The 23,294-nt window shown below is 37.5% G+C and overlaps 1 protein-coding gene across 2 annotated transcripts in view; it reads left to right on the forward strand.

Moving 5' to 3' along the window:
• LOC116070602 (submaxillary gland androgen-regulated protein 3A-like) overlaps positions 1 to 23,294 on the forward strand; it is a 29,388-nt gene that overhangs the window by 4,718 nt on the left and 1,376 nt on the right. For both annotated transcript variants that reach the window (XM_031342047.1, XM_031342046.1), the window contains exon 2: positions 20,577 to 20,643. In XM_031342047.1, coding sequence (XP_031197907.1) covers positions 20,590 to 20,643 — 54 coding nt within the window. In that variant the 5' untranslated portion in view covers positions 20,577 to 20,589. The remainder of the gene's footprint in view (positions 1 to 20,576; positions 20,644 to 23,294) is intronic.

Below are 23,294 nucleotides of genomic sequence, written 5' to 3' on the forward strand. Positions count from 1 at the left end.
TTCTAGCTGTTTACCTGTGTTCTCCTGTATTTCTTTGAGGGTGCTATTTATGTATTTCTTAAGGTCCTATATCATCAACATGATAAGTGATTGTAGATCTGAATCTTGCGTTTCCAGTGTGATGGTGTGTCCAGGACTTGCCATGGTAGGAGAATTGGGTTCTGATCATGCCAAGTAATTGGTTTGTGTTGTTTATATTTTTATGCTTACCATATATCATCTGGTTATCTCTAGTGCTACCTACCCTTGCTAAATCTGACTAGAGTCTGTCCTTCCTGTGATCCTGGTTGTATCAGAACTCCTCAGAGTGAAGCTGTCTCTGTGATCCTGTGATTCTGGGATCCTGGGCTTGTTAGATCACCTGGGAGTGTGGCTTTCTCTGTGCGTTGTGGGACTGGCTGCAGAGCTTGTGCCCAAGGTCTGCTCAGAACACTAACCCAGACAGACCGGAAGGAACCAGAGTCACTGGGCTGGTGAAGTTCCTGTGTGCCTGGTCCTGCTGGTCCCAGTTACTTCCTGTGTTGGGTCAAATGTTGGTTCCTGCTCACCTCTGATCCTGGTGTGTCAGAGCGCCTGGGAGTGGAGCTTCCTCTGGGTGTTGTGGGACTGGCTGCAGAGCTTGTGCCCAAGGTCTGTTCTGGACCCCAGCTCAGACAGACCGGAAGGAACCCAAGTCACTGGGCTGGCGGAGTTCCTGTGTACCTGGTCCCGTTGGTCCCAGTTACTCCCAGTGTTGGGACAGATGTTGGTTCCTGCTCACCTCTGATCCTGGGTGTGTCAGAGTGCCTGGGAGTGGAGCTTCCTCTGGGTGTTGTGGGACTGGCTGCAGAGCATGTGCCCAAGGTCTACTCTGGACCCCAGAGGAGCCAGACCAGAAGGAACCTGAGTCCTCTGTCTTCTTTTTGTGAAGAAAAAAAAAAACAAATAGAACTCCCCCATATTAAAATGAGATCTGGACTATTCCACATATTAGTTAGGAGGTTCCACCATTTAACAATGGCATAAGAACTGGAAGTGACTTGATGTCAGTGGCAATCTGCTGCAGACTGACGTTTAGCATCAATTTGCAAAGCATTTAAAACAAGACAAAAGCAAGATGTGCTTTTGGTGACCTTGGGGAGCCCTTTTTTGTTTTTAAAAGCCAATTTTTCAGATTGTGATGTGTACGTTCAACAATTCCTTGTCCCATTAGGTTATAAGGAATTCCAGTTTTATGTTCAGTACTTAATTCCCTACAAAATCATATAAATTTGTTGCCAATATAGGTTAGCCCATTATCAGTCTTAATGGTTTGAGGTAATCCCATAGCACTAAAGGCTTGTAAACAATGATCAATTACATTCCTAGGGGCTTCTCCCATATGTAGAGAAGCAAAAAGGAATCCTGAACAAGTGTCAATACAAACACATATGTATTTCTGAAAGACCCCCGGAACTGGGGAGATCCTTACTCAAGTCTTGGTATGACGCGACCACCCAATGACTCACGATAGACTGAACTTGCTGCAATCACATGAGGTTTATTGGGGATACCGGTACCGGGTCAATCTCATGACCTTGCTGGCCAAAGTTCGACGCCGGGGTCGATCTCGTGACCATGCTGGCCAGAGCTTGACCCCGAACACAAGAAGTGTGAGATATTTAAAAGGGAAACCCATGAGCTGGGGGCGGAGAGAGAGTTACCTAGGAGACAGAACATAAACAGTGGAGACTTTCAGAGGGACCCAACCCAAGGTATTCAGTTAGGGAGGGGAACACATTCATTCTAGGAATGTAATCTCCATCTACTGGTTGACAGGGTGGAGAGTCTCATAAACCACTAGACCTTCATTCTTAGTTCCCCCCTCATAGTGGATCATTCAGGAGGGGCAGGTATCGGGAACCAGAGCCCAGAGGCTCTGGATTAGCAAAGTTCCTGGAACTAGCTACTCCACCTTTTTTTGGCTTGTGGCAGAGGTTTTCCATGCCTGCTTTTAGGTAAAAGTTATACATTATACATTCTAAGATTCTCCAGCCTTTCATTTCAATTTTATAAATTCTGCATAATGAGTTATATCCATTTGCAAAATATGGTTGAGCATAAGGCCTCGTGGATTAGCCCCTAAATGTAGAACCTGAAATAATGCAAAGCAGTTATGGCATTGTTTTACAATCCTTCTTGCCTGTTCCTTAGTGATCTTATGTTGGAGCCTTAAGGTATGGTTAAAAAGATTAAATTTATTATGATCATGTCTAGCCAATGTAACAGGATCTGAAACTAAGGCCTCTCCTATTAGAGCTCTGTTAATGTAATCATTGCCTGCAGCTAAAGGTCCAGGAAGACCAGAATAATCTTGTATATGGCTAATATAAAAGGAGTTTTTCGAGCAAGAATGATGTTTTGCAATTGTGAAAACAGAGATCTTGCTGTTGTATTAAAATTAAATGTACCACAAGTTTCTAACAGAGGAATAGACTGGGCCACATATAGACTATCAGTAAAATGATGAAAAGTACTGTCCACAGACTGGAAAACATTCAGTACTGCTGTCAGTTCTGCTAATTGAGCTGAGAACCCAGGAGTCTGTATGACTACTTGTTGATTATGAACAAGATATCTAGCTCTTCTTTTAGAGTAGCTGTTAGTAAAAATCAGAAGAAAAAAAAACATTATGCAGAGGCTGTAAAGATATCATATTAGGAAATATCACCTTATGTACATTTAAAATTTTTATCAACCTATCTTGAGGATAATGATTATCTATAGTTTCTTTAAATCTTATTTGAGCAAGCAACCAATCTATACTATGTTGCTTCAGCCAAGTATCTTGATCTACATTGGAAGGCTGAATAATAATGTCTGGTTCTTTGACAAAATAAGTCAGTGCCTGGTTCCTTCCAAGTATAATCATATAGGCTACTGCCTCATAATATGGCAGGATATTATGTTTAGGAGATATCCTTGAATGTAACCACATAGGAGGAGCCATTTGCCACAATAATTGTATAGGCATATGAGTCATATTAAAAATCAACAGATGTAAAGGCAAAGAATAATCTATATAAGTAACAAATTGTTTTTCAATAGCTCTTTCTACTTGTTGTAAGGCCAGAAATCCTTCTGAGGTTAAAGATCTAGGAGAGGTAGGATCAGTGCTCCCTTTAAGAATATCAAATAAAGATTTATGGGGCAGGTGAGATGGCTCAGTGGTTAAGAGCACTGACAGCTCTTCAGAAGGTCGTGAGTTCAAATTCCAGCAACCACATGGAGGCTCACAACCATGCATAATGAGATCTGACACCCTCTTCTGGTGTGTCGGAAGACAGCTACAGTGTACTTACATATAATAATAAATAAATTTTAGCCGGGCAGTGGTGGCACACGCCTTTAATCCTAGCACTTAGGAGGCAGAGGCAGGTGGATTTCTGAGTTCGAAGCCAGCCTGGTCTACAGAGTGAGTACCAGGACAGCCGGAGCTACAGAGAGAAACCCTGTCTCGAAAAACCAAAAAAAAAAAAAAAAAAAGATTTCAACTCCCCTATAGTAAGCTTTAAATAAGGGCTAAGCCAATTGATATCCCCTAACAGTTTTTGAAAATCATTTAAAGTTTTTAAACTGTCCCTGTGGATAACTATCTTTTGGGGGAAAACGGTTTGATCTGTAATTCTAAAGCACAAATAATTATAAGGATCGTGAGTTTGTACCTTTTTTGGAGCTATTTGCAGTCCTTTATCAGCTAAGGCCTCTTGTAAATCTCTATAACATAAAAATAAGTCCTGAGTATCTTTTCTTGCTATTAAGACATTATCTGTGTAATGAATGATGTATATCATTGGCTATTGTTGTCTTACAGGGTTAATGGCTTGTGCCACAAACTTTTGACACAAGGTAGGACTATTAGCCATGCCCTGAGAAAGAACTATCCATTGATATCTTTTTATAGTTCCTTAAAATTAATAGAAAGAACACTGAAAGCATATCTTTCACAATATTCAGGGTACAAAGGAATAGTAAAGTCTTTTAAATCTACCACTATTTTATAATATCCTTTATGAATAGCTACTGGAGATGGAAGTTCAGTTTGTAAAGCTCCCATAGGTACCATGGTTTCAGTAACCTTTCTTAGATCTTGTAACAATCTCCATTTACTGGATTTTTTCTTGATAACAAATATTGGAGTATTCTATGGAGACTGAGATTTTCTTAGATACCCTGCCTCTAATTGTTCCTGCACTAGCAAAGAAGTGGCTTCTAATTTTTCTTTAGGTAAAGATCACTAATCAACCCACACTGGAATATTATTAAGCCATTAAAGTTTTATCAGCATAGGATGTAGGCGATAGTAGTCATTATGGAAAATACCCCAAGCCTCTAGTGTTAGAGTGAGGCTTAGGACCTTCAAACATCTTAATGTCTTGTCTTTCCTTTCCTAGTCCCTGACCAGACAAAAATTCTTGTCCTAGCATCTGCTTAGTCACTGCCTCATTAGGACTACACATTATAAGACCCACTTGTGACAAGAGATCTCTTCCCCAGAGGGTAATAGGCAAATTTGACATAACATAAGACTGAATTTGTCCTGAACTGCCCTCCTTATCTCTTCAGTTTAGAAGTTTAGAACTTTGTTTTGGGTTATTAGCATAACCAATCTCTTGGAGATGAGTAAGCTTATCAGATAAAGACTAAGTTGAAGGCCAATCTTGTCCTCTAGTAATTACTTCAGCCCCAGTATCTATTAATTTTTCAAAGCTTTTTCTTTCAATTATTAATTTAAGGTTAGTTTCTTACTAGTAATAGATTGAACCCAGTACACATCAGGGGAACCACTTTTAACAAATCTGGAATGTAGCGGATGCAAAGGAACTAAAATAAGTTGAGCAATTCTTTGGTTAGCAGTTACAGGTATAATACCATGAGGGTAAGCAGCCATAGTTTTAATTTTTCCCTCATAATCATTATCTATAACACTTGGATAAATCTGCAGTCCTTTTATAATAGTTCTGTGCCAGGAGCCATTGCCTTAACCATGGCCTTGTGGAAATTTACTAGCTTACACATACAGCCTTGAGAGAACTTGTGTAATCTAACAGTAAGACTATTTGTGGGTGTGGAGAACTCTGTGACTGCTGGTTCCAGAGACTGAAGACTGATACCTGGCCTTTGGAAAGCCCCTGCAGCTGTTCCCCACTCCTCAAGCTTACTCTTGTTTATCCTTATATTGCCATCCCTGAAGTTTTCAGAGCTTGATCAGACACCTGTCTTGCTCTCATTCTTTCTGTCTCTTGTCCAGCCTCAGTCTCTCTCCCCTGCCCTAGGTCCCTGCTGAATGCCCCACGGGCCGGGGCAGTACTACTTTGCTCTAGAAGAAATCTCCAAGTTTCTGCAGGTAAAGGTGTAAAAACTCCTGTAGGCAGAGTTTGAACTCCCATGTCTGGGGTTAATATTTAGTGGTGGTGGAACAGAGTTCTACCCTGTACTTCCTAGGATTGCCCTGATAAGTTCAAAAACGGATTTCTATGGCTAGACAGCAGCTTCATGGCTTCATAAGTTGCTTGTCATGTGTGTCTGGTGGCCTGAGGCTGGCCCCTTTGTTCCCCAACCAAGGATTGCCCTGAATATCTGTCTTCAATTTATATTTCCTGGCCTAATGATCACCATTCCTGAATTGAGGACAAACACCTGGGGTGTAGCCTGATAGCCAACTTTAGGCACCTCTGTTCCTAGGACAGTCATGTTTAAAATGACCCAAATCTCCTCATGTAAAACACTTATGGTCTGGGCCGGTGGGTGCCATGAGCAAACATTGGGCAAAAACTCTGCAGCCAGTTCCACAACACCCAGAAGAAGCCCCACTCCCAGGTGCTCTAACAAGCCCAGGACCACAGGATCCCAGAATCACAGGATCACATCTTGACTCTGAGAAGTTCTGACACAACCAGGATCACAGGAAGGACAGGCTCTAGTCAGATTTAGCAAGGGTAGGTAGCACTAGAGATAACCAGATGATATATGGCAAGCATAAAAATATAAGGAACACAAACCAGTTACTTGGCATCATCAGAACCCAATACTCCCACCATAGCAAGTCCTGTACACACCATCACACCAGAAAAGCAAGATTCAGATCTACAATCATTTCTCATGATGATGATACAGGACTTTAAGGAAGACATAAATAGCACCCTCAATGAAATACAGGAGAACACAGGTAAACAGCTAGAAGCCCTTCAAGAGGAAACACAAAAATTCCTTAAAGAACTACAGAAAACACAATCAAACAGGTGAAGGAAATGAGCAAAACCATCCAGAATCTAAAAATGGAAATAGAAACAATAAAGAAATCAGAAAGAAAGACAACCCTGGAGATACAAAACCTAGGAAAGAAACTAGGAGTTGTAAATGCAAGCATTACTAACAGAATTCAAGAGATAGAAGAGAGAATCTCAGGGGCAGAAGACACCATAGAAAACATTGACACAACAGTCAAAGAAAATGCAAAAAGCAAAATGCTCCTAACCCAGAACATTTAGGAAATCCAGGATGCAATGTGAAGACCAAACCTAAAGATAATAGGTATAGAAGAGAGTGAAAACTCCCAATGTAATGGCCCAGTAAATATCTTCAACAAAATTATAGAAGAAAACTTCCCTAACCTAAAGAAAGTGATGCCCATGAACATACAAGAAGCCTAGAGAACTCCAAATAGACTGAACCAGAAAAGAAATTCCTCCTGTCACATAATAATCAAAATACCAAATACACTAAACAAAGAAAGAATTTTAAAAGCAGTAAGGGGAAAAGGTCAAGTAACATATAAAAGGCGGGCCTATTAGAATTATACCAGACTTCTCACCAGAGACTATGAAAGCTAAAAAATCCTGGACAGATGTCATACAGACCATAAGAGAACACCAGTGCCAGCCCAGGCTACTATACTCAACAAAATGCTCCATAGATGGAGAAAACAAGATATTCCATGTCAAAAAAAAATTTACACAATATCTTTCCACAAATCCAGCCCTACAAAGGATAATAGATGGAAAACATCAACATAAGGAACAAAGCTACACCCATAGAAGAAGAAAGAAAGTAATCTTTCAACAAATCCACACAAACCTAATTCCACCTCTTACAACAATAACAGAAAGTAACAATTACTTTTTCTTAATACCTTAATATGAAAATTTAATATTACCAACACATGTTAATTGATTGAAATCCAAAAATATGAGGAATTAGAAATTTGTTGGCTGTCATCCAGTGATCTCTCTAATTGGTAATTGTAGAAATAGGTTCAATATTATACAATCCATATACACTTTCAATTTGTTTGTTTGTGACAGTGTCTTGCTGTATACAACATAATGGTCTTGAAATCTTGCTTCTCCAATCTCAACCTCTCCATTAGTAGGGTTGTTTACTGGATGTTTTTACACTATTCTATGGTTTTCAGAATGGCTTACATATTTCAAAAGTAGTTACATACCCAAAAGAAACATAGACAATTTAATCGGGAGGGGGGCTTGTAAGAGAACAACAAAGAGTGAGACTGAATTCTTTGCTTGATGTTTGTAACTCTTGTATCAAGTTTGAAGAGGAGGACTTCATAAGTTACTCTTTCTCTGAGATGAATGCTTTTCCAAATTATCACAGCCAACGAACCAAATTCTTACCCTCACCTAATGTCTGTGCCACCCTCCAAGCAGAACCATTGTTCATTGAAACAGTTGGTGAATGACTTTATGGATAGAACATCTTGATACACACACCATTTCTTAAATGAATGTAACCTGTTCTCTGTGGCCTGAGAATAAAGTCACTCACTCAAGTCAAATAGCTTTGATCATAGCAGGAAGTCTGTATCCAAAAATCGTGGCTACAATTCATTCCTTGGTGCAGCAGAACTGTCAACTCTCAGCTTAGCTACAATGGAGGTAAAATCCTTTGGTGTTGTGAGGGTCATTGAAATACAGCCTTATTACAATGAAATCCAATGTCTAAAAATTGTTCTTATTTTGGACTTGTACCACAGTAAGAACCAAGATTTTAAGCTCTACTAAATGCAAAACACACAAACAAACAAAAAGACTTTATATATTTATGTTCATTTAAGAAAATACTAATAGTGATGTATTATTTTGAAATATACAGTAATATGTTTAGAGTTATTTATTATTTATACTGAGAAAAACATATATATTTTCAGTATTGCTGTAGACAAGCATCCACATAAGACTGTTAAACTGATTGTTGTTTTATATCAAACAACTTTTATAATACTCATTTTTATTGTTATAATATTTTATAAATTTTAAAGAATATGACAAAAAAAGATATTGTAGGTATTGAAAGACAGGTCTCTGGAAGAAGTTGGGGTACAAAAGGTAAACAAGAATGTGATTTAATTCTATTTACTTAAAATGTTTTTAAATGATAACAAATTCAGATAAAATGAAATCATGTAACTTTTCTCATCATAATCCAATAAAAACATAAATAAATAAATAAATAAATAAATAAATAAATAAATAAATAAAACATACTTTATTCTCTCATTTCTGTGCAAGCAATTGCTTGCACAGTGGTTCCTTGCAAAACAGCAGCCATGGCCAATCCCTGATTATATGAAGGCGCCCAATCTCTGCACAAAAACGAATATACCCAACTACGTCTGTCTGTTCTTTATATGATCGAATAGCAGTGCAACACACTGCATTAGCCTTCTCATAAGCCAATTTTGTAACAAAAGGATTTCCTGCTTGAGAATCTCCAAAAATTCTACTAGCTTCTTTTGTCCTGTCTACAAAATCTTGGAAAAGTTTATCAGGATACTGTCTAACATTGGCTAAATTTCCATGGAGATCCCCTTTAGTTGGTAACTGATTCTAAGTGCAGTGGGCAACCATTGCAACCTGCGAATACATTCCAACAGGAAACAATGTTATTAGCATTGCCTTCATACTGGCCTTCTCCTAAAAGCATGTCAGTATCCCAGTCTGTATTCCCGGTTTGAGCATTCAATGGGGCAATTCTCTTACTAGCTTCACACTATTCAGAACTCTAAAGTAAGAAATCTCTTCCTGACAAAGTAGCCTTACATAGAGTCTTCCAATCTTGGGGAGATAAATTTTATTCCATCACAGTATTCAATAAAGCTTGTGTAAAAGAAGCTGTAGAGCCATACTGTGCCATAGCTACTTTTAACTTTTATCACCTTGAACTTCAAAGTCTAATACTGTCTGACTCTATTGTTCTGCTGGTCAATTATCTCAACTATAGAGAAAGCTAGCATGTCAGATGTATCCTGCCTTTTCCCTTGATCCTGACTCACAGCTCTTTCTAGCAGGGATTGGTGTATCTCAGAATTGCTGCTATTCCCTGTACGTGACACCTTTTTTAGCTCCTGTAACTCATTAGTCAATTTCTGCAGCTTAATTTCAAACTCTAATTTACTTAGTTCCATGTCCATCTGGGTGGCATCTCCTACAGTAGAGGCCATAGGCAGAGCATAAGATGTACTGGAGACCAATCCTTATCATAATATTTGGTGGCTCCTTTTTCTGAATGAGCTTCCTTGTCTAAAGTTAGCTCATCACTAAAATCTCTATACCTTTCTAATTTAGAGTTGAGAGGGCCCTTTTCTAAGAAAGCCCTCTCTGGCAGGCATTCTTCCTGAAATTCTTCAAGCTCTCCCTGGGCACTATCTGATGTCTCTTCATCAATAGCATCTCTTATGAGCACCCAGAAGCAGAGGGTGATATTATCTGCCTGGGTGTTTCTCAGAGCCTTTCCAATTTTTTCCCAGGTTCTCTTATCTAAAGTTCTTTCTTCTTGAAACCATGGGCAGCAAGGATCTATCTGATCTGAAAAGTTTTCTGACAACTGTTCTTCAAATCCTACCCCTCTCACCTGAAGCAGCCTTTGAAGGCTGTGGACAAAGGGCCATTTAGAATTTTCCAATCTCATTTTCCACTGTCAATTCCTAAGGGGGATCAGCTCTGGGTCTATGCTGCCCCAACTTAGCCTGAATCCTTTCATACCCACTGCAAAAGTTTCAAAAAGATGAAGTTTAAGGCTAGCGCTATCATCAATATTGAATGTTGCTTACCATGCAAGATACCATCTTCTGTTTTCTGTTGAGCTCCACCAAGACAGTGCCCCTCAATCAGCCTTTCCGTATTAAGGTCCCTTGTTCAGGTACCACCCGTAGCCACCAGTGGCCACTGAGAACTGGGTTCCTGAAAGGAAAGCTGGGGCTGTAAGGGATGAATGGCAAGAGAAGAATGAGACCAACACAAAGTTTCTGATCAAGGCCCCATCTTTAATTCTGGAGTCTGAATTTTTAAAAGGGGGAAGCCCATCTCCCACTATGCCAGGATCTCTTTTCTTTGTCAGAGTCTCTCTCTGCTTTGTCAGGATCACATCAGGAAAACAAGTTCAGCTACTCAGGTAATGGCTTCCTACCGGAAGCTGTAGATGTGGCAGGACAACAGCCTTTACCTAGATAGGAAGACTCTACCTCTATGTGGACTAACAAGGCCTGATTCAGCCTGCTCAAGGCTGGGGGGAAGGGCACACTTTTTTCCTGTGTGCTTTTTTGAACTCCCACACTCTTAAGCACCTCTGTGTTCCCCTTTATTACACACACTTTTTACATACATCTCACATACACCACATGCACTCTCCTTTTACTCACACACACACTTTCTGTACACACCTCACATTCTCTCTTCACTCACTTTTCACATTCTCTCTTCACTTACTCTTCACAGGCTTTTCTCATGATCTCGTGCCTTTTTCTTGCCCTAGATACTACAAAAGCAGGTAGAAAAAAATTGTATAATCATTTCCAAATCATATTCAAAAGAATAACCATATCCCACAAAAAAATCAAAAATTACAATTGTTTACCAAAGTTTTAAGCTTCCCCCATTCCCAGGCCTGTGGCCAAAATAATAATAATTACAAACTTATCATTATTTAAGGTTTAACTTTTTGACTTATTATACTTCAGAGCTCAGAGCTCTGAGGTCAGGTACTTTCTTGTGAAGCTCTAATGATAAATGACATGGACAAAGCTGCCAGGCAGTGACCAGAAAGAATCAAGTTAACCCTTTACTCAATCGTTCCACTAGCTTTCTGCTTTTGCACATTATACACAATGACTCTCCTAAGAGTCCCAGTGTTTTGACTTAGTTTTACTAGTGTATATAATTTTATGTGTTCTATACTTTCTTATCTTAGGAACTACTCTTAAAGGTTGTGCAAAACATATTTCATAACTTCAATAGTTTTTTTTTTCCTTTTATTGGGGGTGGGTCCCAATGTTGGCTCTACTTCATTTGCTAATAACTTCAAATTTTCTTTACAAGTCAAACATTAATCTGGAACTACCATTGTACAGTCATTGCATTGTTCTCAAAATGAGAACATACAGCATGCACTTGGGTCATTAGGACTGTGCTGTGCTGTGCCCCATGCCTCAATTTTTAATCGTTTAAAAATCATTACATCAAGGAACATTTATTTTCACAGATTACACCAGAACAGAAGGAGATAGAAATAGGATAGTTTAGGTATAATAAAATAAGTCAGATATAATAAAATAATTAGGCACCCAACGGCCAACTGAAAAACAGTTGCGCACAAACATAATCTATATGGCCATTGTTCAGGGTTAAGGTTAGGAGAAATGGGAACGACTGTTTTTCACGAAGAGGTGCTGCAGGCTACTGAGATGCAGTCCCTTATTTCAGATGGTTGGTCCACTAGAAAGATGTGTCTCCTGCTTCTCAGGGTCCTAGAGGCCATCTTTTTTACAAGGAGCTGTCACCAGCTTCTGAGATGTCTCCATCCTGGCCTACTGCTGTCATGATATACTGCCCCCAGTAGGTGGCTCAGTGTCTGAAGTATCTCAAGGGTCCAGGTTATTTGAGACTACTGGTCTTCCTAAGTGGTTGCCCACTCCTCATCTTCTTCCATCCTTCCTCTAATTGAACCACAGGAGTCCTGGACTTCAGACCATTGTTTGGGTGTAAGTACCTGTGTTTGTCTCAGTCAGCTGCTGGTTGGGCCTCTCAGAGGACAGTCATGCTAGGCTCCTGTCTATAAGAACACTATAGCATCTGTAATTGTGTCAGGCCTTGGAGCCACCCCTTGACATGGAACCTCCCCTTGATTCCCTCCATTCCCTCAGTCTATTCTCTATTTTTGTCCTTGCAGTTCTTTTAGACAGGAAAAATTTTGGGTCAGAGTTTTTGACTGTGGGATGGCAAACCCATCTCTCCTCTTGATGCCCTATCTTTCTACCAGAGGTGGACTCTAAGAGTTCCCTATCCCCACTATTGGGCATTTCATCTAGTATACCCTTTTGCTGGGTATATTAGTGTAGGTTGCCATAATAATCTCTTGGGATTTGAAAAGACTTGCTAACAGTTCTGGATTTCAGAGCTTCCATTGGAAAGCACCTCTTAGTCTGAATTTTCCTTTATATGTGACTTGTAATTTTTTCTCTTGCAGCTTTCATATACTTTTTTGTTATGTGTACTTAATTTTTAATTGACATCCCATGGAGATTTTCTTTTCTGCTCTTGTCTCTTTGGTGTTCTGTTTGGCTCATGGATCTCTATAGGAGTGACTTTCCTTAGTTTGGGGAAGTTGTCTTCAATTATCTTCTTAAAGATCTAGTTTATGGCAATGACATGGGGTTCTCCCTCATCTATGCCTATAATTTTGAGGTTCGAGCTTTTCATTGTGTCCCACATTTCCTATATGTTCCGTGTGTGTGTGTGTGTGTGTGTGTGTGTGTGTGTGTGTGTTATTTTTATTTTATCTTTGACGCCTGACACTCTTTTTTTCCTGCTTGACCCATTCTATTTGCAAGGCTATCCTTTGAGGTCTTCCATTGGATTACTGGGGTTTTTCAACTCCATGTTCATTTCAGCTTGAGTTCTCCACAGTGTTTCTCCTTATTTAATTCTTCTCTCAAATATGGAATTGTCTTTGTCTTTCCACCAGCCTTATTTTGGTTTTTCTTGGGAATCACTGAGGTTTTACTCTCCTTAAGTTCTTTCTCCTTGATTTCACTGAGCTGATTCTTAGTGTCTTCTTACATACTTTGAATCCTTTGATGATACTTAATATTGTTCATTTAAAGTCTGTGCTCTGGAGATCATCTAGGTAATTATCATTGGCAAATATTTCTACAAGACTGGTAGCTTTTAGAGAGGAGATGCTCGCTTGATGTTTCATAGTTTTGTTAATATGAATGTTTTTAATAAATCCTGACACAGGGTTACTATCTGCCTCAATGGTTTATGTTCCTGAATGAAAGATACAGAGAGAGAGAGAGAGAGAGAGAGAGAGAGAGAGAGAGAGAGAGAGAGAGAGAGAGTTTATGTGTTAATATACCTTAGGCAACACAATAGCTGGGCAATGGCCTAACCTCCATGATGTTAGAATCTACTTCATACTGATAACTCCTAGTTACTACTTAATAATTTCTACATTCCATCCTGTCTGTTCCTGACCCAAATGAACAGCACTCTGGGCTGCATTCTCTTGACACCTTTACAGTGGCTCTGCTCCCTCCAACATGTTATTGCCCTCACATGGCAGCTTCCATGTCTCCTCCTTCCTTCTCCTCGTGGTCCCAATCCCAGGAACCGTAGACCCTGCCTATGTATCTCCTCCCAATCTCTGGAGTGCTAGCATCTTTATTTACTAATCAGAGTTTACTGGGGGTGGGCTCCCAGAAGCGATGTGCAGACAGTCTCCTGAAAACAGTTTGGGGGTCCAATTAGCATTAAAACACAAGCAGCTACAAGTGTTTGTGTTTTTGCAATGTGATCTAGGTATGTTGACTATTTTTGTTAGCTGTAAGTCTGATATGGACAGAGCAGGTTAGAGTAAAAGAGAGGATGTGAAGATAAGTTAGGGTTCTATTACAGATGTATCTGTTCATGTTGGGCATACCATGAATTTATTCACCACATTTTAACAGCTGTTTGTCTGTAATAGTACACATTGGATTTAAAGGAAAGGGAAATCTTTGATAAGGGAGAGCTACATTTATATATAAAGATTTAGAGCTGGCCAGCATAAGGGCAGCACCAGGCTACACACCTACATGACCAAGGGAAATCTTACATAGTTCCATGACTAGATGAAGAGCTACAGGTGATTAATGGCTGCTAAGAGGCAGAGAATCAGTCTCCCCCAGGGACAAGCACTCACATAGGCTGTCCAATCCCAAGTGTTGAGCCATGGAACATGCATATATGTGTGTGTGTGTGTGTGTGTGTGTGTGTGTGTGTGTGTGTGTATGTGTGTGTGTATATATATGTATATACATATACATGCATATATATGTGTGTGTATGTATATTATATATATGTATGTATAAATAAATTTAGTAGGTTTATATATATTTGCATATAAATGTATACCTAAATGGATATACATAGACATGTGTGTATATTTCTAACAACAATAATAAACAAAGAAGAAGTCATGAATGTGGGAGCAGCATGCAGGTACTGGAAAAGGTAAAGAGAAGGGGAGTAGTGCTTTAGCTGTGGTGCTAGTTAAAGAATTCTTAAAAAATACTAAGCAAAAATTAAGATAAATTTAGGAATACTAAAGAAGAGAAACACTGAAAGATGAGTGGGTTTCTTTGTTTTATAGAGTAGGTTTAAAGTGAAATTATAGAGTTGTTTATATTCATAGGCTTGGAACATTTAGATTATACTCAAAAACCAGGTTCCTGCTAGAAATAAAGTTTATTTGCTTTCTGTATGAACATAAAGAGGAAAGTTATTTTTCTTATAACTTTTAGCAAGAGAGAAGATGGTCCTCATAAATAATTACTATGATTATACTTTGCTGATAATATGGATTTTTATCTTATTTCATTATCTTGCTAACTTTGGGTGCTTAGAAATTGCAAAATGATTTAAACTTCCACAGAGTTTTTTAAACCATTATGTACCTTCTAAAGTTTGATAAATATTTAGGAAAGCATTAATCTAGAAACTAATAATTTTTTAAGAATAATATAAAATAATAACATTTATATAATTTTCCAGTTGAGAAATAATAGCTTTTGCTTATACATTTCAACAGAAATAAGAGTTATATCACAGGGCAAAAGATATCAAACATCAAATAAATACGTTAGGAAAATATTTCCATCTGTTACATATGTCTCTATCAAGGCAATAGCATGTTCTACTGTTCTGTGAATTTCCTGTAATGAGAGACATCAGCTCTATGGAAATATTCTTCCTGAGGATATTGGGTACAATCATTGAAAGCCATGGATTGGCATGAGTGATCATTTCTCTCTTGGTTGACATGTGCTTCTGTTTTTTTGGTGCTGCTCTGAAACTTTTCTTCTTGCAGCCCTATCAGAAACAATCTGTCCTGACAGAACTAATCCCTTTTTCTTCCTAGGCAATGATCCATACAATGTACATATGCCTGACTTAAAACCTTTGGGTGATAGCTTCATTAGCATTGAAAAAGAAAGAGATATTGATCCTGCCCCAGACTGAATTGTCAAAGGAAAGTTTCATTCAGTGTTGACTCTCTCAGAGAACCATCCTCAGTGATGTTTAGGCCTGTGGCATCTCATCAGCAGATAAGAATAAAGATTTGTTAGAGAGGGGAAGGGAACAGGAATTTGTTTTTGTTTTTTTTTCTTTTTTTTCTTTTTTTGGACGGGAACCTGGGAAAGGAGATATTGTATGACATGTAAATAAAGAAAACATCTAATAAAAAATAAAAAAAGAATAAAGATTTGTAACCAATAATTGGAGTTTTATAATTCCTTATATTGCTATAATATTTTGAAAAATACTGATGCTCCAACAACATGAATATTAGAGGTAGTAATTTATAATTAATATCAGCTTGTGTTTATTCATACAAAATCTGTGATTTCCAAATAAGTTTTCATCTCTAAGCATTCACAATCAGATGAAACTACAGCTAAACTGTATCTTACATCTACTATATAGCCCACAGAATGAATGAAAAAATTGAGCCTATAAAGAGAAGGAGATAAACACATTTTTGAAAAGAAGAGATTGAGACACAATAATATAAAAATTTGTTACATAAGATCCGTACAGCCCAGCTAATAATATGTGTTAGCCTCAGGCTTGAAACAAAATGATTTTTTTCCCTGACTGTTAATTTACTCCATCTTTGCAAGGATCAATGCTATTAGATATATAGCACGTCTTTCTGTTTGAAAGGAGGCATGGAGCATGGGAAGGGATTCCAAATATGAAGTGAAACAGACTTATCAAAGCCTAGATTAACCAAAACTACAAAGCTGTACTTTTCATTCAGTTAAGTAAAAATGTTCAGCAAATTCTCCCATAACTAAAAGCCGCATGTCATCAAATTTTCATTTAAACTCCTCAAGTTAATACTGTAAAGTATTACATAAACTTTTAAGCACACCTTGTTATAGCTCTTCCTTTAATATTTTCTAAATAAGGGTCTTTTAAGGACTACAACAAGGAAGAGCAGTGGATCTCCCAAGGAAGAGGAAACAGAATATATTGTAATCGTGAGACAAAGGAGAAACTACAATAGTAGAATTAAATAGGGAGGGGATGGAAGAGGAGAAAGGAAGGAATGTGAGACAGAAAGACTTACACAAAAGACCACTTAAAGCCATATGGAAACTTACCAGTGTAGAAACATCCTAAAATACATACACATATGAAAGTAATATAAATGGAGTCACCAAACCATAGGGAAAACAATGCCCAAATGGAGATCTGGTGCCATTAGTAAAACTTCCAGTGCCAGTATTTAGGTTACATCTTGATGGATTGTTGACTAAGGTACCCTATGGAAAATCTAAACATTAATGGCTATTTTCATGGCTATTGGTTACTCTCAACAACCCGAGTTTAAGGACCTATTGCTGAAGACAACATTTCAGTATGCCATCAAAACTAGAAAAGTTGAGTTTGTACCTAAATAGAAGTTCTACTCCTGTTGACTAGTGGTAAAGATATTGGAAGATACTTTGTATGATGCTAGAGAAAAAATATAAATATTGGTATCTCCTAGCTACAAATATTGGGACCTATAAGCGAGATTTACCTGCAAGAAATATTGGTGTCATGGTGGCACAAATGTTATAAGGAGTAACCAACAATTTTGGCAGTATTTAAGGCCCACAGTATTAGACAGAACCCATACCTGACAATGATAAAGTGATCAAGAATCTATGATTAGATGGGTTATGATCCTAACGGAAAATCTAATACTAATATTCTAACAAGAAAACAGCAATAAACAAACTCATAATGACATGCTAATATGCCAATAGATCAATAACTCATTCAGTCCTCATTAAAAAGGCTTCCTCTTATAGTAGATTTAACTAACACATAGACCCACAACAGGACAACGTGCAAAGAAAGACAGACTTTGGAGCACTCAGTCCTAAGTGGGGTGTCTTCATCAAAGCCCTCACATCATACCCATGCAGAAAAATTGTAAGATCCAGAGGAGGTTGGTGATTCCAAAAAAACAGGGACTAGCCCAATGGAGTGCTTGCACTGAGACAGGGAGTGCACATGGGCTTCTATCACTACCAGGAAGATATTTGCAATTAAAACATGATTGGTATTTTCTACAAAGGTGTCTCACTGTATGTATGAGCCACACTTCAGGGCAGGCTCTATCCCCAAAAGTAGTTTGACAACACAAAACTAAATTAATCGTATTTTGTAAACTTTTTGTCTCAGTTAGCTTTGTTTGGGTTCCTTTGTTTTGCTTTTGTATTCTTGTGTTTGCTATGTCTTTTCCCTCATTGTTTTGATTCCATTGTGGGTTTTTATTTGTATGTGTGTAGGGGGTGGTCTCCTTGTTGTTGTGGATAGCTTGGGATTTTTCTTTAAAGAAAGAGTGAAACAACATAAAGTTGAGTGGGTAGAAAGGTAGGGAGGACCTGGAAGGAATAGAGAGAGGCAGAAAATACAAAAGAATTTAAATATCTTAGAATAATCATTCACAAGAGAGATAAAATATAACATTTAAGAAACTACATTAGATTTCTTACTATTCCCTAGATGAGTAAATTTATATTTCCTGCTATTTCAAGTATTTAAGACAAAATGTAAAACCAAGCACCGTGTGTGTGTGTGTGTGTGTGTGTGTGTGTGTGTGTGTGTGTGTGTTTAACATTCATTTGTCCAGCTTGGTTTGATGGTATAAATCTGTAATCATGGTCACTCAGAAGGCATTGTTAGTAAGACCACCTAGACCAATGGTTCTCAACCTGTGGGTTAGGATCATTTGGTAACACATATCAGATATCCTGAATATTAGATACATTATGATTTATAATTATTATGAAGTTGAACAAAATTAACTTATAGTTGGGGGTCACCAAAACACGAAGAAGTATATGAAAGGGTGACAGGACTAGGAAAGTTGCTGACCACTGACCACTAATAGCAGTTCAACCTGAGTAACTTTATAACACACAGTCCCAAATTAAAAAAGAAACAGTGATCCCAAAACTCAAAAACACTAAGCCTGGTGGAAATACAATGCTGTGGGTTCACTCCCAGCACTAAACACAAATGGCTCTACTAAGTCAACTTTGTGTAAATGTGAAAATAATGCATGAGACCAGTTGTGTAGAAACTTGTAAGTTCAAACTTAAAGTACTACTTGATTATTACAAATTAAAACTTAAAACTGAAATCCATATTATCTAAGCAGATGAGTCATTTATTTTAGAAACTATGGATGTTATTAGCATAGTAACCTATGAGTGTTTGTGTGTGTGTGTGTTTGTTATTTAGTGATACTACAACATATATTCAATACTAACTTTTAATTCTGTCTCATTTTCCTTATTAAATTCTTTCTCACAAGACAATTCAATTTTTTAAATATTTGTACTTCTCACATAACATTTATTTTAAGATAGCATATGAAGTACCATGAGATTAACACATAAGAAAAGGTGTCCTATAAGAACAATGAGAATAAAAAATTCATGTATTTTTTTCTTAAAATAAAGAATGTGCACCTCAGGTCCCCCTGTATTTACCTGGAACAAAATCACATTTTGACTCAATGTACAGCTTCCTAAGGAAGCCTCAATCACTTAATTTCTGAGTATATTCGGAAAAGAAAAAAATTCAGGAACACACTGCCAAATTGGCACGGATGCTTCCTGTCTGTAAAGCATCAGCCGAAGTTGCTTTATCTGCCAAGTTGTGCTTCTTTATTGCCAATGAAATTATATTACAACATATATTAAGAGCTGAGAGTTCTAGTCCTCGGTCTTCCACCACTCAAAATTAACTGGCCAGAGTGCTTCTGACCAGCACATTCACCAACTAAGAAGTTTCTCCAAGGTAGGTACCTGGCAATATGGAGCCCTTTACCTTCGAATTAAATGTTGCCAGTTTTTCAAAAACAGCATTTTAATGAGCTGCTTATAAGATATTCTTGTTACATTAATGCAAGAATAGGTACCTACATGAAACCATGAGTCATAAAATGTATTATTTTTGAAAACTTATGCAAGCAACAGAAAAGTATTCATGTTGACAACTTAGGATAGTGAGTTCTCCAAATTCCCTTTTCTCCTTCCTGTACCTTATGGTTCTCTGACATTGTTAATGATGGCTACTCTCAGATGTATTCTGATAGAGAATTATTCTGAAGTATTTATTTACAACTCATTTTGCTTGTTTTAAGCATCACATGGAGAATAGGTCAGGAAAAACTGATATGTAATATTTGCTCATAATGCCTAGTGAATCTTATTCCTAAGATTCTTTCTAGGATTTTTATTGCTCAGCTCTCACATTCACACTATCAACAGGGTTGACCAGAGGAGCTGACAGCTGACATAGTGTGCAGTGCTATGAAAAAAAATAATTCATGCCATCTGGCTACAGAAATTCATCAAAACCCTTGAGACAACTGAAAAAATAAAGTAGAACTAAATAATACTGTTTGGTTCTGTCCTAGTTAGTGATGGAAAACAGTTGCATACCTGAAAGCAGATTTGAGAACATTCACTGTACACAAAATGACTCAGTATACTGTTAAAACTAGTCTATGTATTAAGTAATGCTTTGATGTTTTACTATATTTTATAAGAAGACTTCTTCCTTTTCTATTATTGGTCATAAATTAAATATGATCAAGTTAATGTGGTAGCATCTCAAATATGAATTTACAGAAACTTGATGCTATAGAACTTCAATTTTAAAGTAAAAAGAAATAAACAAATGAAAAATGTCCATCTAAAAATGATTACTGTTAAGTTTAAAGCTTTCTTTTTAAAATCCTCTGCTGCTCAGACTCTTCAAGGACAAATGTGTGGCATTTTTCCTGCATCAGCTCACAAGTCAAAAATGAAAATTAGGCCCATCATTTTAGAGTAAAATATTATAGGCTGAAAATATTATGCCACTAATACTGAATCCAAGATAAAATTCAGGAAGTTATTTTAAAATACACTGTATGACATATATACCATATTCCAACTAATGCCATTTCATTGTGTAAATGATGCTAACCAACCCTGTGTTTACTTTCAGAGGCTGCCAAAAGATGAAGCCACTGTCTTTGGTCTTTGGCCTCTGGGTTCTTATAGGATGCTTCCTGGTGAGTGTCACTTGTACCTGCCACAAGCCTTCATGTTCTCTTACTAACATTAATATCTTTTTAATGTTATTTATTTGCATTTCCTAATTTATACAATCTGCAAATGACTGACGTAATGCCAATCAAGTAGTTTAATTTCCACTTTGAAAATCTGCTTTAACTTAATAGTCACAGAGTTTGTAATAAATCATTAGGAAAATAACAATGTGTTCATTATTAAGTTGCATGAAAAATAAAAATGTAAACTATTTTTCCCAGTTTATGTCTAGGTAGTTAAAACTAAAATTCTGAATGATCTTTGCATATTGATCTTGATCAACATTTAAAGTAGAACACCTTGTACCGAATGTCTGACAGGGCTCAATGAACTAATAAGATAGAGAGAGCACTGCTAACATAGATGTGTCTTGGAATAGCAGTTCATCAATATGAATAAAATTTATGAGCCGTGTTGGTTGAAAGAGACAAACAGGACTGTGAGGGGCGATGAGGAGTGAAAAGTGCACACATGCCTGACCTTTACTACAGAGATGCAAATTTTAAAAAAAGGTCAGAGTAAAATCAGATAGTATAAAGATCCTGGGGAGCAAGATCTTTAAAGTAGGTATAATGTTAATTGATGTTAATTTTCTGAGGAATGACTTTAACCTCTCTGCAGTTTAGTTAAGAGAGAAGCAAAAATAGAATGCAGAGTTCAGGTTTTTTTTTTTTTAAGTCATTATAATGATAAAATAAAAATTAGAAAAGATGAGAGATGCTGAGATCAGGCTAAACAGAATTGAGGGACAGGAGCTAAGCTGGTGATCAGACACAAGTGTGGTCATTTTCTAAATGAAATATGTTAGTTAAATGAAGTGACATATAGTTACAGAATAAAAGGGAAAAGGTCAATCCCAAACAATGGAGAAGTCATTCTCTGAACTCATCAGTGACTTTACAGGACGCATGGCCTAGACAGGTAACCTCTTGTGTAACCTGCTGTAACCTCTTGTGAAGTAAGAGAGGAGCCATCTGCAGATAAAATTGGGGGCTCAGAATGAGGTAGAAAACAGAGAAAGAAAACTGGTGTCAATGTAGAATGGTATAAGCCTCTACAAAACTGGTGTCAATGTGGAATGGTGTAAGCCTCTACAAAACTGGTGTCAATGTGGAATGGTGTAAGCCTCTATAAAACTGGAGAGGACAGACAAAAGAAATTTGAGAGGATTCCAAGACAGTGACTAAGGACAAATGGCTATGCATAAACAGCCAAGAGCATCTTCTACCACAGCTCCCGAAATTGAACTTGAGGGGGCACTTTTTAAGGGCTAGCCTAAACTTTGAACCTGGGGAAGGTATTGTATCTGCTGAAGAAATCAGAGAAAGAACTCAACAGTGAATCAGTGAATTGGTCCATACCAGCTTGATTTAGGATCAGCAGCACAGGAACAAGAACACATCCTGTCCCTCTGATTGACGTGACCCTTTGTATTCTACAGTCTTCCCAGCTCATTTCATAGGCTTCTCTGCCACTGAAGCAATTCTTAATCTTTCTTCTATTCAAAGCACTCCAACTTCCTAATGCATTTGTTTCCCTCAACACTTTTCAGCTCTGTTTACTTTTAATGTTGAATCTTAGGGAAAAAAATCACTAAACTGGAGGTTAGCATAACAAGTGAGACAATGAGTGCTCACCAAGTGCAGTGCCAAGACAAGCACTGCCTAGATATCTAGGTAACATGAAATCACAAATGAGCTTAGGAAAAGGACTCAGGTGTGAATCTCTCTATCACACAAATAATCTTATGATGCCAGGATGTAGAACATGTGTTATTATCATTTCCCTTTAGATTGTCATTTTCAAAGGACAAAAACCAGAGTTTTACTTAGTCATGCAGTTGGTACATGATAGATGTAGAACTCTAACCACAATATTCACACTACAGAGACGAGTATTCTGCCTCCCTCTGGTCTCTATTTGCAATACCTTGTTTTTTGTTTGTTTTGTTTTGTTTTGTTTTGTTTTGTTTTTGAAACCCAGGTCTTTTTATTTTGGGTCTTGATCAGGCTCAAACAGGCTTTTAAGTTTTGAGTTTTGTCCTCCAGTCTTCTGACTGAGGGATTACAGACATATACCACCATATCTTGTGAAAATTTGGTTTAAGATACTTGTAACATATATTATGAATTATGAGCATGAATGAATCTCATTACTATATTTTTTCTCTATTGTTATATGGCAATCCCTTGTATTGTTAAGTACTCAGTCTATAGACTCACATGAAGCACACCAGTACTTCTCACCACTGCTACATATTTTTTTACAAACTTTATTACATATTTTGAAATTTATTGCAATTAAAACCCAGAACAATCCTAAGCTCTTGAGTTACAGAGACATTTTCTAGTCCTTTATAGAACCTACTTCCAATTGGGATTGATTTCAGTGACTACATCTACTAAAAGTGAACTTAAGATTTTTTTTTCCGTGATATTTTCTTTCCATTCAATGACATCTGAGCTTTCATTGATAACTTGTGTGCTCGGATCAAAGGGGAAAATATATTCTCAGAGTAGTTTGAGGATTTTACTTAGAAACATGTAACCATTTTCTGTTGCTGCAAAATAAATTACCACAAACTAGGGCTGTAAGAAGCCAGTTTGTCCTGCCA

Source organism: Mastomys coucha, unplaced genomic scaffold, assembly GCF_008632895.1.
Source record: "Mastomys coucha isolate ucsf_1 unplaced genomic scaffold, UCSF_Mcou_1 pScaffold22, whole genome shotgun sequence".
NCBI lineage: Eukaryota > Metazoa > Chordata > Mammalia > Rodentia > Muridae > Mastomys > Mastomys coucha.